This window comes from Sceloporus occidentalis, unplaced genomic scaffold, assembly GCF_023333645.1.
Source record: "Sceloporus occidentalis isolate IW3139 unplaced genomic scaffold, rSceOcc1.0.p SCAF_100, whole genome shotgun sequence".
Taxonomy (NCBI): Eukaryota; Metazoa; Chordata; class Lepidosauria; order Squamata; family Phrynosomatidae; genus Sceloporus; species Sceloporus occidentalis.
The window spans coordinates 2430301-2449048 of NW_028317080.1; the positions used below are offsets into that span (position 1 = coordinate 2430301).

Sequence of the window (18748 nt, forward strand, 5' to 3'; positions counted from 1 at the left end):
CGGGGACGGCAAGAGAAAGAGAGGGCACTCCTCTCTATCTTACCTTGCCGTTAGAGGTTGGTTGGGATATGTGTACGATTTAACTCATTGCAGTTTGTGTGATGACTTCTACCAGACACAAGGTACCCCAGAAATGTTTTTCGACGTGTATACGTAACTGTGTATTTTTGGAAATGACATATTGCAATGGGAATAGAGGGGATTCCATTAGGGATAGTCCTCATCGGAAGCTTATACTGCCCTTCCTAATACATCTACATGTTCATATTCGTAAGGATTTCAAGGTCGGCTCGTTTGAAACGTTTCCAGGTATGTTCATTAATCACAGAGAAGATGAGACAAGACATCTGGAGTCAGACATCTTTACATCATCCTCCCCTTAAAAAACGGAAAGAGTATGGATGACCGCAACCTACTTATGACTTGAAATGGACTTGTGTAGCTAATGCAACAAAGAGACAAGGGGCAGGTTTAAGATACACTAAGATGGGTGATGAAGAATGGATCTCTAAGGAAGAAGCAGCGAAGACATGCCCTTCCATCTCTCAAACAACAAATGCAGGTGGCGTGTGTTTTTTTTTTTTAAGTTATTCTTTGTGGATCTGTGTTGGGAAAGACAGACATGGGAAAGAGGTATAAAGTTACAGAACAGTAAGTAAGACAGAGTACTGAAATTTCACAACAGTAAAAGCGACAGCAAAAAATCAAAACAAAGAAAGAGCAAATTACCCATAGGGTGTACTAACAGTGAAAGCAGCGTTGCCACTATACAAACATCCACAAGTCCCCATGTACCCACTGATTCACTGACACACAGGGATTAAAGAACGTGACAGACTCAGACTACAGTTTTAAAAGCACAGAGACGACAGATATAAACACTCACGTTAGCGTAGAATATACTGCATACTGTAACACACGTTGAAATTGGAATGAGACAGCTAGAAAGACACTCGAAAAATGATCTTTTTTTTTTTCCCCCTAAGCCATATTTTTTTTTCTTTTTTTTTCTTTACTTTTGTTTTTTTTAATTATTTTTTTTTTTAACACGAAGAAACACATTACAAAGTCTCACACCTGCTATTAGATGTTTTACAGATAAGCTGCCAAACAGACTGGAAGGAGGAAATAAAAACCATTACTCCCACAAAAGTCACAATTTTGGTTTCTGAATCGTTCGGTCCCCCCCCCCCTTTCTGATTTCTGGTAAAACCAAAAAAATTATATATATATTTCAAATTCTAATTTTATTTCAGGATTAAATTCATTAGTTTCCTAACAGCTCCCCAGCATTTTTTCCCCATTTACGGACTATTTTTGTTAGTTGGGGATTCTAGAATGGAAAAAGCTGTTCTATTAATTAAGTCTAGTGATGGGTTTAAAGGTCCACTTTTGAATTTCTGGCAAAGTGCATTTTACAGAGGGACGGGGTAGATAGAGGAATACACATGAGGCATTAGTATTGATTTGCACATTTTAACCCTTTGTACTGAAGTACAACAGATAAACACAGCACTATCGAGGACACGAAACACATAACAGTGAAACTTGAGGGGTCAGTAAAGTGTTCTGTGCAACTTGAAACTTTAAGCGTCTCCGAGCCCCCTTTCTCTCCCGTATTTCACGTTCTTATGTCCATCACCTTGCCTGCGTGGGCCCATTGGTCCTGCAGCTCAAAATACTGTTTAGAATTTAGGAGCTAGACAAACCTGGGACCCAGCTCGAAAGAGCTACAACCATAGAGCTTAATATAAGGTGGCACAAAAAGGTAGGAGCCAGTTTTACAAATCTAGGTGCCCTGAATCCCTGGCTCCTGGGATTTACTCAGCCCTTTTATACTGATGCAGAAATACTATAAACACAGTGCATGTAAAGCTTGGCACACATACAGTTCCCCAGCACAGCAGGCAGAATGAACTACTGTTAAGTTACACCGTCCCCAACTACTGCCCGCAACTCCTCTCCTACTCGCTGCCTGTAACCCCTCCCCAACTACTGCCTGTAAACCCCTCCCCAATCTGCCTGTAACCCCGCCCTTATCCGCTGCCTGTAACCCCTCCCCAACTACTGCCTGTAACCACGCCCTTATCCGCTGCCTGTAGCCCCTCCCAACCTGTGCATTTAACCCCGCCCTTATCCGCTGCATGTTACCTCGCCCTTACCCACTGCCTGTAACCCCTCCCCAACCTGCTGCATTTTACCCTGCCCTTATCCACAGTATGTACCCCCTCCCTTATTTGCTGCATGTAACCCCTTCCCTACCTACTGCAAGTAACCCCTCCACTACCTGCTGCATGTAACCCCTTCCTTACCTACTGCAAGTAACCCCTCCACTACCTGTTGCATGTAACCCCTTCCCTACCTACTGCATGTAACCCCTCCACTACCTACTGCATGTAACCCATCCACTACCTGTTGCATGTAACCCCTCCGCTACCTGCTGCAAGCCATTGCTCCTCTATCCGCTACATGGAGTGTTAGCAGCCCAACTGACAATAAAGTGGGCTGCCACATTTTTATAGTTCTTTAACCGGGTTACATATATGCTGCATTACAAGCATTCCTGCACAATATATTTATACATACATCTAAAATGGGAAATCCAGGTCAGTTTAACATACAGCTAATCGGGCACATTAGCTGCATGAAAAATAAAACCAGTGACGCATGGAAGAGATAGTCGGCCCTAAAGAGACCCACAAGATTCAATTACATCTATAGAGTGTATTGTGGGAATAGAAAGGGCATGGGGGCTTTATTTTGGGGGAAAGTATTATTATTATTTAGTGATTTCTATAGCTTGAACATCATGGTCCATTTTCAGCCCCTTCGTGTAGCACACATATTTAATAGGGGGTAGTAGGGGGGGGGGTCTACTTTATCTGGAGATGCATATAAAAATGTACTCTGCAACTTGCAATATACATTTTCCATAAGCATCTCTGGTCCCTACTAAAGAGATAAATGTGCAATAATTTCCATAACACTTACACCTCCCAGATCGCTTGTACAAACTCCACGTTTCATCGGTTAATTTCTTTCTTGCATGTGACACTGATCATGTATATAAAACAAATACATCGTTATTTCCCCTTGCAAGACATTGTTGGGCACGGCTAGTCTTCTTCCAGCAACGAAGTGCAAATTTCCATTAACATCTTGCATCCATGATAGATCTTGGTGTGCCACGCTGAGATAAACCTCACTGCCTTACTGGCCGTAAAAGCGTTGATCACCCTATGCTTCGTCAGCAGAGTGTGGGTAGTCCCGAAAAAATAACAACAATACAGAACCGGGTTATCGCTCAACATTTTGAGACAGGACATTGGGGTAACATGGGGATCACTTTAAGTTCCTAGAGGCAAAGGGGGATTCTAGATGTGAGTCAAAGTGCTGGAATATTTTAGTTTCTACAGGATCAGAACGCAGCCGCTGCCTCTTCAGCAAGTGACGAAGCAGCGGGCACAGTGCTGACGGTCCTCAGGGGAGGCATCTGCCACCTAAACCAAAGCCACGGGAAGGGATGGAGGGTGGGGAAGGGGCAAAAGCTCATGGGCAGCCCTGCTGTTAGTACATGGTGTGGAAGACGGGGCTACTGATCCCAGAATGTTTGGGGGAGAGTAATAACACATTGGGCTCACTCACAAAGACCACCTTCCTTCTCGGCTTTGGATTAGACAACAGAGGAGGAGACATGGAAGGGTATATTTAGATGCCCCTTCCTTCTTATATTTTGCTATCCGTATTTTGCATTCCTTTTTTATTGTCACTTGTCTCCGTCTCTCTGCGGTCTGTCCTTCAATTCTCCCTTTCCCCCCTGTCATTGACATATCCCTTTGATCTTAGTCCTCCTTCCGTTCTAGAGTCTGTGCTGCGTGGATGCCATTACTGTACACAGGGAAGGGGAGGGATGAGAAGATTCCCTCTGCTGTGGTGAAGACGCTGGCAGCTGGCACCTGGGTAAGGCCGGTCCCCGTTACGGCTCCTCCAAATGGGCCAGACATGTTTAGCCGGTGCACATGGTGGTACAACATTTCCATTGGGGTTTTGGGGTCCAGTCCAAAACCTGGGCTATTAACATCTACAAAGTTCACTGGGTGGGTGTTTGGAAGCAGATTACCCTGCATTGCCAGTGTCACCTCGGCAGGCGCATAGCGAATGGTGCCTGTGGTATACACCCTCTGACCACTGCTTCCTGTTGCTGCCAGAGTCCCCGCCACACGATGTACTAAGGGCAGGACCACGTTACCTGCCTGAAGCCTCTGAAGTGCTTCTAGCTCCCCTGCATAAAGAAGGGAGTTGGATGGGCCACCCGTATGAGGGGGCTTTTCCCGCGGGGAGGCAGAGAGTGGAGGAGACAAGGGATCAGAGTTAACTGGTGCTAAGACACCAGATGCTCCGGAGAATTGCCCTTTGCTGCGTCCAGCTCCCTCAGCCCCACCTGGGGGCGTGAGGACAGAGTCTGGTATGGAAACATGGAGAGCTGGGGGTGCAGCTGCAGAGGAAGATGGGGAGGGAGAGAAGTGCTCACCCCCTGCTGGAGGCTTGGTCATACTATAAGGGGATTCATTTCGGGAGATCTCCCGGTTGGGAGGAAAGTTCCAAATACTGCTGTCATTATCAAAGTTGATAGGTTCAGACATCTCTGTTTTGATCTTTAGAACAGATGACGACGAGCAGCTTCCTGGAGGAGGTGGGGTAGAAGGAAGAAGTCTCGGGGTGTCACCTAGTGAGCTCTCAATTCTACTCGGGCTGGAGCCCCCGGAGAGACGTCTTCTGCGTCCACCATATGGCCCTACTCCCTTTCTCCTCCTTCGTTTCCTCCGTTGGTGTCTGCTCAGAACCCCAGTAACACGAACTCCACTATCATCTTCTTCCTCATCTTCTTCAACACTCTCTGAATCCCTGGCACTGTCAGAGCTTAGGGACCCAGGTCCTCGCATGTCGGTCTCACTTTCTGCGTAGCGTTCCACCTTAATGTGCATAGGGCCCAGTGCTCCTAAGGCACCAATCCTACCCAGAGCTCCAAGCCCTCCTTGCTCCATCACTTCCTCTGCCTTTCTAACTTCGCAGTCCTCGCTCTCCTCACTTTCCTCGCTACAGGCATCACTTGAACTATTGGCTTCCTCATCACAGTTCATGTCAGGATCAGAGTGTGCACCGGGCTGCTTATGATCTGGCTCTGGATCCTCACTTTGTTCAGACAGATTTCCTTTCCCATCTGACTTTGGGTTGTCATTATCTTCTGCGAAACAGAAATTAACACATTTAACTTGCGTATCTACCATAAGATGATTCCCCCCCCAAAAATATGATAAAGGTTCTAAATTCATGAATAATAAAATATAAAATAAGAGGTCCTTTATAGGTTTTAAGACTGATTGATTTATTTGTGTATCAGGATTACAAGTTCTATCTTTCTATCATAAACAAACTATTTTTACAGGCGATAAAAAAATAAATCTCCAGACATAGATCTCTGTGCAATGCTGGAAGTCTGAGTATGACCGCTAACGGCACTACTAAGGCAGCCATCTATTACAGGAGTTCTATGTGGAAGGTGCATGCTGAGAAAGCAATTCCATGCAATCCTTGTCCTACCTGAATTATCCTTGGAGTCGGAATCAGAGTCAGATGTCTCAGAAGATTCGGATGTCTTCTCGGGCAGGTGAGGAAGCTGAGCAATATCCATAGGAATGTCCTTGTATTCTGGCAAGCTGGGAGACAGGGCAATGAGTATGAGAACAGACAATCCAGCGTCAAACTATTCTGAAGACGAATTTGTGGCTTGGCCACCAATCAATAAAATGATTTTCCTAATGTAGTTTTTAATTGTATCAAGTTGTAACATATTGATAAATATATCTATATTGATGGTTTATAATTCTACGTATGCCAGAAGACATGCATACATGTCTGTAATTCTATCTAAAACATGAGGACAAGGGTTTCGGGGACAGGCCCAAGTCTTAGAAATACCACTGGTCAAAACATGGAGCAAAATTCCAAATAGGCCACATTTTCACCAACGGCAAGATGTGTATTTTTTATGTTTTTTTATTTTAAAAAGTGTTTTTTAAAATATTTAATATTATCATTTAATCTAGCTAAACCTATTTAAACTCGTTATCTCGTTATTGACAGTGTGGTATGTTTCTCAACTCTTGGACACTTAAAGGCCAACATTCCAATAAATATCAGGCATTGTATTTCAAATTCGCTACCTTTGGGGTGAGCCTCTCTGCTCTGTTAATTAAATGAAGTCATTATAATTGCTGGGACTTTTGGGTTTTTAACTCAATGCCCCCACAGAGACCAGTCTGCTTCCCGTGTTTTGTTTTTTTCTGATTATGGTGAGACTCGTAAGAGAGCTTAAGTTTTGCTTGTTACGTCCTGATAATGTTAGACATTTAAGCACTATAGCTGGAATAAATGGCCAGTGTCTCACGCATCTCAAGAATGCTAACTTCTTTGTGGAATCAAAAATACCTGAGGATGTAGTTGACCCAGATGATGTTCCGTTCATTAGCATTCTTGGCATTGATAGATATGGTGGCACAGGACTGGACCCAGATGTATCCTCCATTCTTCTGCATCCAGCGGTAATATTTTGTCACGCATTGACCCTTGTTCAGCACTGTAATAGAGCGAGGCATTGTGGGAACTGTTCTATATGCTAATAAACCTATACATGTGATAGCACGCGAAAGAGGTGCTGGTTTACTAGTTGAAACATGAAGACAAGCAAGCTAGGGGTGGCTCACAATGCCAGGTGTAAGAAGGAGCGACAGCGCAGTCTCCTAGACAGCAAGGGAATTTAAACACGGATGGGACAGGCATACGGCTTGCTCAATGGACGTACCAAATGAGGTTTTTACAGTAGGGAAAATGGGCTGAATGGTTATCATCTGCTGTCAAATTCTGTGTTCATGCATAAATAGCATATACTGTCAGAGACTATAGAATGATGGAATGGGGAATCAGAATAAGAATCACAGAATTTGACGGCAGATAAGAAACATTCCGCCTATCTAGTCTGCTCCTGTCTATACATGGCGAGATCCTTTAGTCTTTCCTGATGATTTGTATACTGCAAACCATTCACTATGTTAGCAGCCCTTTTCTGAACTCTCTCTAGAATATCAGTATCTTTCTGGAGATGGGGTCTCCAGAACTATACACCATACTGAGGTCTGACTAGAGATCTGTAAAGTGGCATAAATACTTATTTTAAAAAAATAATATACCAAGGGCAAGGAGAGAGCCGGGAGTTATAAATGAATCACCAAGTTAGTACTTTGCAGACATACATATACACACAACTCTCTCAACGGAGTTGACTGTTAGAGGTTATTTGAAGGTATTTGTACAGCTTTGATCCCTGGGCTCATTTTGGGGGATTCCAAAAAACACAGCACTTTCTTTTTATCTTGTCAGAGAGAATTTACAGACCTCAGATGAACAAAATCCCAGTCGAAAAGAGAGGATGGTTGGGAGGGGTGTAGACTGTATCAGAAGGCAGGAGGTAGAGGGGGGTTATGTAGAAGCGATGGAAAGAGAGGTGGTAGGGAAAGAGGACAAGGATAGGGAAAGACAACACGAAACAGAGAATGCAGGATAAGAAGTGTAAAGGAAGAATGACCAGGGTATAATGTAAAAAACACTGCAAAAGTAACCAGAATATACATATACCAATCATCTACAGAGACCCAGTTTTCTATTATAATGATGGGGGGGGGGGGGTTCTAAAGAATGATACCCCTTTAAACCCCTTACATCAGGAAAAATAGGCAGACTAGATGGGTTGAATGGTTCTTATCTGCCATTAAAGTCTACATTCAGTGACAGGGCTGCACAACCCCACATTTTTGGACATCCCAACTTTGGCACAGGCATCACAATCTAAAACACTTAATAGACTACTTTTCCGGGAAAGATATGCAGAATTCCTGAGCTCGAGGACTAGAGTTGTGCAGGTCTGTTCTATAGAATGACAGAAGTTATAAAGACAAAGTGCCAGAGATAACTTTACCCCATGAAATGAAACTGTTATAACCCCATAGACTTGAAAGGAAAAATTATAATGTGTAGTTCTTATGTCGAGTAATACAAATCTCTCCTATAGTGGAGTGGTCACAGGGAATGATATGCATGGAATTGAGCTGTTCTATAAAGTGAGGGGTTTTATAGGGTGATACGTGTTGTATTGAGCCGATCTAAACAATGTTGTGCTGAATAGTTCTATAGAAGTTGGGTTTTAGCTAGACGGTTCTTCTGGAATGCTACATGTTGCTGTTCCATCAATGTAAATGGGATTCTGTGATCTAGATTATACAATGATAGTAGATATCCTGTGACAGGTTCTATAGAAATTAGTGTCATTAAAATTAAAGGAGGCTTATGTTAACATATCAGGAGGAGCTATACAGTATATGGCAGTTACTGAGCATGATATCTAAACGTCTTGGGAATCTATCACGGATCAGTCTAGCCTCTGAAAAGGAAAACGGAGAAGCAGCGCTGCTGGCTTACTAACATCTCAAAGAAGCTGAAGGCAAAGGGCAGTTCCGCTACATCGCCATGAGGGGGCAGTATGTCCCCAGCAGCCCCCTGTCCCCTAACTGTGTCCTTGTCTCTGTCTGTCTGGAATAGAGAACCTTCTAACTGCTGTAATAAATTTGGCTAAATTAGTGGTTAAATGGTTATCTCAAGTAATATGTATTTGCATTAATCATCTTGCTGCAAAGCAGAGCCGAGGAAGGCTCCTGAGAAGGCACTAAATTCATATTGTCCATTTAATTGTGGCTAATAAGTGCTACACAATACAGACTATGATGGGGAGGGGGCTATGAAAGGACGGGAAGGCGGGGGCAGAGTGTAGGAGCAGGGAGGAGACAGAAAAGGGCAACAAGGAGGCGGAAATATAAGACAAACACGACAAAATAAGGATGAAGGAAAGATGGCACTAAATAAAGGAGCAAAGCAAAAATTATGCTTATTTAAGATTATGATGTGTTCAGCTGTCCCACTTTTATTAACTTTTTTCCTCATTCCTTTTTTTTCCATAATCGCCATAACATTTACCTGTGTGCCCCCACTCATATGTCTAGTTGCCACTAAGGCTGGATGAAAGGTCCTTTCAGCTGGAGATAAACATTCACCAACGGACTCACTGGCCCCCAGACCAGGCCAAATGTGGCAGGTGCCACCCAATTAGCGAATGCCAACTTTGATGCCTGTGTCAATTAATATTTGCTTTTTAGTATACCAAGAGAGACATGTTTTAAGTTCACCAATGACAGGTTAGGAAGCTACTATGGGATGAATATAACAATGCACCAAAGCCTGCGTCCATTAGCAACAGGGAAGTCATTTACCTCTAGGAATTAAAGCTTAGGTCAATTAGAAAATAGAAGGACCCCTCTGGCCCTCTTTCCTCCCCTAATGTCCCACTTTGCTCCCCTAATGCCCCTCTTTTCCGGGAGCTCAGAATGTTTGCTGGGTATGCGTGTACCACAGTGTTCTACATCCCTAAAGGTTACATCAATGTGTTTATAAACAATAATATGTTTATAAATACAAATACATTACTATTATGCTTTTTTGCATGCTTCACAAACAGTCGTCAATAGGATACAAGGTCACACAAAACATTGTAATAAAGCCCTGCACCATAGACATGTTCTTAACCTCATTAACTAAAAGAAAAGTGCCCCCCTGGTCGTTTCCAATAGGTGTTTGGCACACATGGGGTGTATGGTTTAAGATGAAAAGACAGAGATAAGTTTTATTTAAATGTAGAAAAGTATTTTTTATTAAGGCAGATTGATACCCTCAAAAGCTTGCCTTTAAATGTTAGTCTAATAAAAAGGTATTTTTTCATAACGCAATATTTATTTCACATCTACCCTACTGGTCTAACATGGCTATCCCAAACTATTAGAGCTATATATCCAGCGAATCTTATCATTACACGTGGGTAGGATGGGACTATGACTGGGATAATTGGTTGAGGAAGATGATCTGCTTCTCTGTAGGGCAGGTCCATTGATCCTGGAATATATGCCACCTACTAACGGTGCTCAGTAGAAATAATTTAGTATGAAGAATGACGCTGTAACATGTCAAGACGGAGAACCTTTACAAATGCTTCTTGTTCTGCGATACATCTAGCCAAGGAAAGAAGAAAGGCATAGCTGTAAACTATTTCAATGTATAAAGTATTGGTTAACTTTAGAATCATTATAATGTCAGAACTTATTGACCAGTGAAATGATTCATCTTAAGGGCCTGATGGTGATAACTTTCTGTGACCTGTTATTCCAAGGTGTTCCTGGGTTCTGCTGCAATGTGGAGCGCCAAATTTGTTGAGTGCTTGAAGCTGTGGTCAACTTAGGTATACCCAAGAGACACCGTATTTTTAATGCTCATAGCCAATCTCAGGTGTAACCGGAGCTATATCTTTGTTTTTGGAGTATAAAGGTCCCAACACTCATCCTAGACAGTATGACAAATACTTTACAGTTGATCCAACAACTATTGTGTAATACCACAAACCATATGCTGTGAGCGGCGCAGCCCATATTAAACCAAGATAGTTATAACAGGAAAGTACACGGCCTGGACGGCTGTGTGAATAACAGACCCCAAACCCTCTCTTCCCCTCCTCTTTCGCTCTCTACAGTCACCAAACTGGCAGCTTCAACATGAAAAGGAATAAAAGCGCTTTAATCTGCACCTCTCGCCCACGGCACCCTGACAGTCAGCTCCGTCCTCTGTGGCAGCTTTAAAAACAAACTCCAGATGACGCCTGAACACTAAGGGAAGCGGCATGGAGGGGGGACGAGGCTCAAAACTGGAAAGCCAAGAAATCTCAGGCATATGGAAAACTTTTTTGTGCCCTTCACTGTTTGCTATAGGTCACTACCTGCACTTATTATTATTATTAAATTATTGAGAAATAAATGCAATATAGATGGATAACGTATTTAAGAACACATATCCAAAACAAAATATGAACCCACAATCCCTGTAAGAAATGCTAACATTCTAGTGTTTTACATTATTATTATTATTAATAATAATTATAATAATAATTAATAATAATAATTATTATTTTTGTATGCCAATTAACTGCCATTTAATTTATTGCTTCAATCTTAAAGCGGTGGAATCTGCATCTGTTTTGAAAGTGAAAGCAGCATATGGGATTTTCAAATAAATATTTACTCTCTATCCTGCGAAATTCCATATAACCAAATAATACTGAAACTTTAGACGTTGGTTCCTCTGTTATGCAATATAAAGCTGCGTGTAAGAATGACTAAGATTACAGTCATCAAACTTAAAGTTTGTTAAAAACTAACAAAACTAACGGTTCAGAATTCATACATTAAAACGTAACTTTTATTAAAAGTACCCTAAGAATGTTCTTATTATAAAAATCAGAACTGTAAACATAACTTAGTAGGCTTAAAAGGGTTAAAATATAGCTCTCCATTAACTACAAATACTAATGCTCCCTAAGCAGTAGTGGCAGTTTAGTAACTACATTGTCTTCTTGTATCAAATAGGTCATCATATATAGCGGAAGGGATACGTTTTCTTCGGGAGGATGAATTGGTGAGCAATTAGCTATCCTGGTTGTGGGTTGAATGAATGTCCAGTGTATTTTCATTCATAAACATTGTTCCCTGCCAGTCAGAGATCTCTAAAGTGTATCTGTCAAATGGTACACAAATTAGTTTTAAACTTCGACGTTCCATTCGTAATTAACCGAGTCTCATTCATGTATGGCTTTCCTATTGCTGATTAAACTACTTATAAACTCACCAACCATCTTAGTACTTAGAAGTGTATTCATTACGATTAACTATTTGCTCACTGGTTCCGCTTATATAAACATTCACTAAAATGACCAATCAACCTATTCAAATATCCACTAGTCAAGTATTAACAGTGTCAATCTAATTAAATCAAATAACTTGGAAGTGACCAGTACTGGAGCTATTATACTATTACTCAATTTCAAACTTCATTCCCATATGGAACCAAAAAAATAATATCTAGTGATCTAGCACTTAAATCATAGTAATGATCAATCATAGGGAAGCAGAATAGTTAAAGCCTGAATTACTCCATTTTTTTTGTTTTTTCTGGCGTTTTAGCCTTTCTGTGGAAATAGCTTTTTTTGACCTTAGGCAGTTTTGCCAGCCTTTACAAGTTATAATTTTCACCCAGCTAAAAGGGATTAGGATAAATGGCAAGTATCTGCCCCCTCCTGATGTCATTTCCTTGGTAGAGTTCTACTTAAACACGGCCCGGCGGACCCTTTTGTCTCTTTTCTGTGGTTTGTAAGGCATGCTTTATTCCGAATGTCTGCTCCTCTAGGAAGATTGGCCCCAAATGATGGTGCAAATTGTTTGCTGTTGCTTTTGGCACGCAGGGTCCAGTTGGGTATGTTTGTTTGTAATGGCATGTTTGTTCCAAATGGTGTAAAATTCAATATGAACTTTGTTTTGTGTGAAACTGTTTGTTTCCAGCCTATTTCTCGTAGGACACACAGATACTGGGTCCATCCTCTGCATTGTAACTGTGGAAAAAAACGCCATTAAAAACGCCAAGGCAAAAAACCCACATGGCTTTTTCATGGCGTTTTTTCTCTCCCATAGACTTCTATTGGGAAAAAACGCCAAGATTTCCTTGCAAAAAACGCCAGAGTGTCAACATGCTGCGATTCTGAAAAACTGCCACAGAGCCCAAAAAAGCAGAAAAACGCCAAAGAGGACTGAAAAACCGCCAAACAGAAAACGCCAAGTGGATATGGCATTGTGCGATTTCCTATTGAAGAACAGCTAACATCTGGCTGCAGCGTTTTTCCACAAAAAAAACGCTGTGTGGCTGAATTGGCGTTATTATGGGCGTTTTTAGCAAAAAAAAAACAAGTGGAAACCTAGCCTAAGCGTGATAGTGTGAGTGATTGTGGGGTGAAAAACAACAACATGGAAATTAAATTTGAAGTCCTTTGCTTCGTTTTCATTACTTTTGTTGGGGTCCCTCCTTGTTTTCCTACATTTGTATGAATTAACAAAATTGGCAAATTTCATTAAAACTTGTACGAATCCGAATTCACATGCCTATAAGCTAATAAACTGCGATTACTGCCTTGGGAACATAACTATTTGTAAGCAACACTATAGTTAATGGAGGTCTGAATTGTTAACCCTTTCATGGTTACTTATTATGTGTTATTTTTTAGCTGATCTGATTTTATAATAAGAACATTGTTAAGGTATACATGTAAGAAATAGAATAGCTTTTAAATACTGAGTGAACATCCCATACCCAGTTTTGATAAATGCCTGCAATGAATCATTTTCATCGCCTCATGTCTTGCAGACACAATTCCACTTAAATAAACTGTACCCAGCAAGGACACGTTCTCCTTCCCTTCTCTATGAAAGCCACACAGGGAGAAGACCATGTCTACACCCAGTCTGGAACTACAGCTCTCATCATTCTCAGACAGCCTTCCATAACGCTGCTTTGCCTTTGCGTGGCCCATTCTTCAGGAGGCTTGCAGTCTTCCTCTCTCACAACTCCCACCATGCTTAGTGGAGGGACAGAGGCTGTCTGAGTAGAAACATGCATTCATTATTTATGTCGCTGCCATTATAATGCCTCCACTGTAAAGAACTGTGTACACTGTTAGAGTTATAAAATTACACCCATAAAGAGGACTACCCAAGGAAACATCTCAATTGAAGAAGAGTAACACAGCTCACAGGAGCAATAACTGTGACACATATACTGCTGTATGAGAAGTCTATAGTTCTCTGGAGCAATAACTGGCACATTTTCGGCTACAGAAGGAAAGCCAGAGAGCTCTCGTGGGCATTAGCTGTGACAGACAAACCCTGTAAAAAGAGAGAGGCCGGGCACTTTTCAGAACCCGGTACCAAGACAGACACACTTCCATAGAGGAAGCCAAAAGCAAGTTGTAACTTTGGAAGACAAGAAAAGCAACAGGACAGAGTCCTCTGATTTATTGTAAGAATTACCAGTAACGAAAGAGGAATCATGCACTTTAACGATCTCGAAATGAATTACTGGCACACCAATACAGCAGGTCACCATGCCAATGGGCAAAGGGGCTCCAGCACAAGGGTTAAATGCGTGATGGGTGGTGGCATGGGGACTTCAAGCTGACCATTAGTGCACCGTTAGTCAGCTATATTTAAGTCACCGTAATTGTTTGAGTAATAAACGAGTAAGCATTTCCCGCGTCTCTGGCACTCAGCTGGTTAAGCCCGTCTCTGCACCTATTACTAATGGCAGGAAGTCTCGCCATGTCCTTCATAGGCATGGGCGATGTTGGCTTCTTTAGAAGCTTCCGAGGCAGACAGAATGACCTTTCTGAAAGCCAAATGACACCCGCCTGCTCCTGGCAGCTTCTGCTTTCTGTAATTTAGGGCTCAATTAGGATTTTAACATTGAATGAAACAGCTATAAAAAGTGCTCTAACATCCTTATTCCATTTATCAGATGATGCTGGGAATGGATCCCAGAGGCAATGAATAAACCAGAGGAATTCACTAAAAGTACTATTGCATTAATATGCATTTAATCACGCATGTATGTATATATATATATATATATATATATATTCTTACTATTGCATTATAATAATAATGACAATACAAAATGAGCAGCAATGAGAAGAGCTTGCAGTCTATATTGGTAATGAGACTAAAATGCTATAGTCACTTTTAACATATTCAGCTTCCAGATCCCCCCTCCTTCCCTCTGTACCCCTATTCTCGGACAATTTATATTCCTTGTTTTTCCATGCGCACCCCAGAGAGATGCAGGTGAATAGGCCTTTTTACTGTGTGAATGACGCTGCGGAATGGAACAGGTGGTAGAACAACGCTTGCCGTCTCTTTGTAGTTTAAGCTGTTCTGAGGTTTAGATGATCACAACATGTAAACCACAAAAAAAGGAAATGCAATATGGACGAGCGTGGCGGGTAGGGGTCTTAGAAAGTGTTGCTTGAGAGTGTATGGGGTTAAGGAGAGAAGCCTTCCAGCAGAAATGAATGTAGGCATACATGGGAATGGCATAAAGCGATCCTGAACACAACAAGGCCAGGGACCCAGTAAGTTTGACATCTTGTAGATATATGGACTAAATGGTTCTTATCTGCCCTTCTCTCAATGTGTGTGCAACGCAAGTTGCTATGTGGTTTCCGAGATTCTATTATAATTCTCGTTTTGGATCTGGATGGATAATGCAGTGCAGTATACTTACAATCGAGATGGCTGTGTCTGATGCCTTCCACATCCTCGGCATGGATGAAGTGATAGCATCTTTTACCCATCAAATCCACAGCGTTGAGGTCCATGTAATCACTGATCCTGCAACAGGCAATGGAGGATGAGAAGAGAGATGGCTGAATGAGACTTTAAACTATGAAAGGATAAATCCAGCCAAGGGGTTAAGAGAGAGAGAGGAAGGAGAAGGTTCTCCTTTAAAGCTTTAACCCCCTTGCTTTAGGCTAAACTTGCCCTCGGTCTCGAAGATTAAGAAGCAAACAGTACGTTAATAGAAAAAAACAGCCGTCAACACATCATGTAGCAACTGAAGTGGTCTCTGGGAGTATGTCTTTATTTTGGTAACATTTGTTTCACAGAGCCCTAGTCATGGGCACGCAGACCGCCTTCTACTGCTTGAATCGCCCTCCATCCCCTATTTTATACCTAATGTATAGGAAAGAATGTATCAACTCCTAGAGGTCTACTGGTAGGAAGCAAAGAAACCATTACTCCGAATGACTCTGTCCTGATGTCATACCTTCGTACCCTGCCTACCTGCTGAGGTCAGCTGGCAACCTGTGTGGTCAGATCTGGCTATATTCCCCTGCAAGGCCGTTAGAGGAGTGAAGCAGGGGGTACAGAGCATCGAGGGGACGGTCCTCCCCGGCGGGTCTGTTATTACACTGGTGGATTATACTGTGATGTTCAGCTCCAAGAGACGGTTATGTCAAGGGAATGGGATTACAATGAATGCAATCGTATCATACATTTATGGGGGGAGCAGAAATGATTTGCAACTACACCCCCCAATCATACTGGAGAGTCAACAAAGCAATACATTATTGACAATAAAGGGTTCTTCCGACATCAAATTATTTCTGAATGCCAAACGTAACAATAAAGTGCCCTTTCCGTCTATGCTGAAGTCTTTTCCGTTATTGTAACCCGTCCCATACTAGTGGTGATTTTAAAACAGCGCTAAGAAAATGACTACAGTCAGTGCCATCCCTATCTTCCTTCAACTCAAGGGTTAAATATCCCCAATTCTGTCCTTTCCAAAGACTTTGCAAAAGTGCATATAACTGGAAGTAATTAACAAGCAATTATTTCTGTCGGATCGTGAAGGCGGAAAACAACGAGGCCACTAATTACCCAGAGCGCGGGCGACATAACGCTTTCTGCGCGGCTGTATCGGAATTATTATAATCAGCGGATATTACTTGGTGAATGATATAAATGACAAAGCGTGTAATAACCTGTAATAGCACTAATAATGGTAATAATAAGCCTGGTGATAATAGCAATGATCATCATTATATCACATGAATAATGAGCTAGCTAATGAAGCAACCCAGAACAATAGAGGTCCTGGTACAGTGCTGTACACATTGACAGACCAGTACCATGTGGAATCTGTAAAACGTCATGTTTGAGTCCAGTGCTGGGTTTTGATTTTGAAGGACTTCAAACTTACCTGTTGATACACTTGATACATGCTTGACCCTACTAACTGTATTCATAACCCTAGGTTTATTGTTTTTCATGTTGTCATTGTACATATGTAAGGGTAACACCACTGGAATCCATAAGGCAGGATGACATACAGTTTTAGTATATAAGGAGGCTTCTAGAGTGATCCAGATTCCATGGAATACTATTGGGACAGTCGTGGGATTCTTGGTCATCACGTAATCCCCTTTTTGCCAGCTTTCCGGTGATTTTCTGTTACACCCTCGATATTTTGTTTAAGCTATTTTTTTTAAATTGATTGTTTTAATACTATTGGACTTTTGCTTTTCTTCTTTCTGCATTTGTCTTTTAGGACAGTTAGTTTCTGTAGGACAGCAAAGCCTCATCCAGTCTCTAGCTATGGAGTCTTTCTTGAGAAGATTTGATTATTCTCTGGACGTAATCAGAATGTGACTCCAGGATACATAGCATCTGTATAGACTACGATAGTCTTGGTTTTAAACCATAAATGAGCGCAGCAAGTAACATAAAATGAATTTAATCTGCCATGGGCATGTCCAAAAGCTAAAGAAGCAACACATGGCAGCAACAATCAGGACTACTGAATGTACAGGACAGAAACCAGTGGCCAACAAGTTTAAATACTGTATATTCTTAAATTAACATTTCTGTTTGGTGGAAACGTACCTATTTTCACAGTATATAATATTGAGGTCCATATTGACTCGTGTTACGAACATGTGGCAGTCGATGCGAACTTCATTGATTGTTGGAGGAGGAAGGGCATGAGCCACAACGACCAGACCCATCACCTGCCCAGGTCCAGAACGTCCATGAGACAGAGAAACTCGGAGACGCAGCCGACCAGTGACATGAATCACCTTCGAACAAGAACAGAAAGCAATCAATGACTTCCGGGAGAGAAGTGGTTAATGCCGTGTTCTAAGGTTGTGTATCTAATCAAATGGACCATTACATTTAGCAGTCCCTGCATTTACAGCTAATATTATGCAGTCGTCACACTAAAGTGAGCAATACAGCACGGAAATAGTTAAAGAAATGATCTGTATGCACCAGATGTTTCTATTCTTAACAGTTTCAGTGCCAAAATGCTCAACTTAAAGGGAAGATTGTTGTACTCCGGGTGAGAAAATGTATGTAAGTTTCTGTGCCCAAACTACATAAACCTCTATGTTTGGGGTTTATTCACTAAAGGGAGAGTTCCTCAAGTGAGTTGACCCGCATAATGCATAATTCAGTGGGTAGGCTAAATCTCACAGATTTAGCTATACATGATACAGGGCCAGCCAGGCTCCTCCTGCAGCAGAACGTCACTGGCGTTGGCCCTTCATGATACATGGTGAAGTCAACGAGTTTAAACTACTCTCGTTTTAGTTAACAGACCATCTCTGGGTGTCCTCAGTCTAAGCGTATAAAGCTCCTGGGTGGTCTAGCTGTGGACAAGACTTTGAAACGGCACATTCATTGAGATGCAAGTTCTGCCACCTTTTGCCACAGATGGCAGCTCCATGAAGTCAAACAGCCACTTATTTTGAGACCAGACATCTCACAAGCTTTAAGTGCTTTGAATAAATAAATCGGGTGATGCTGAAAGCTGTGACGATGAGACCACTTCTTTAAACAAAAGTAAAATAATAAAATGGAAAAAAATGACTAATGATAAAGTACAAGGAACAAGGTAAAAACTGCAATAAGAGCTGAAAAAAGCAGTAAAAAGCAGAAACCTAAAAAGGAATGGGTCAGGACGAGGTTAGTTGATGGAGACCAAATAATCAAGTAGGAAGCAGAATAGAGAGAGAACATTCTCCTCTCTGACACATGGGGAGAGTTTTGCTGCCGGATCGCTTATGGCAAGAAACACATCAGAGGCTCCTGTGGTACTTTTATATATTTCAACAGCTAAATCCAATGTGACAGCTAAAGGAGGGGATGCGGAGGTACAC

At 41.8% G+C, this 18748-nt stretch overlaps 1 protein-coding gene across 1 annotated transcript in view; it reads right to left on the reverse strand.

Annotated features, from left to right (window-relative positions):
- Positions 1-3842: 3842 nt before the first annotated feature.
- LOC149284056 (neuronal PAS domain-containing protein 3-like) overlaps positions 3843-18748 on the reverse strand; it is a 176771-nt gene continuing 161865 nt past the window's right edge. The window contains exons 7-11 of the mRNA XM_089497231.1: positions 17472-17665; positions 15310-15416; positions 6490-6637; positions 5602-5717; positions 3843-5245 (exon numbers count right to left, since the gene is read on the reverse strand). Coding sequence (XP_089353357.1) covers positions 3843-5245; positions 5602-5717; positions 6490-6637; positions 15310-15416; positions 17472-17665 — 1968 coding nt within the window. The remainder of the gene's footprint in view (positions 5246-5601; positions 5718-6489; positions 6638-15309; positions 15417-17471; positions 17666-18748) is intronic.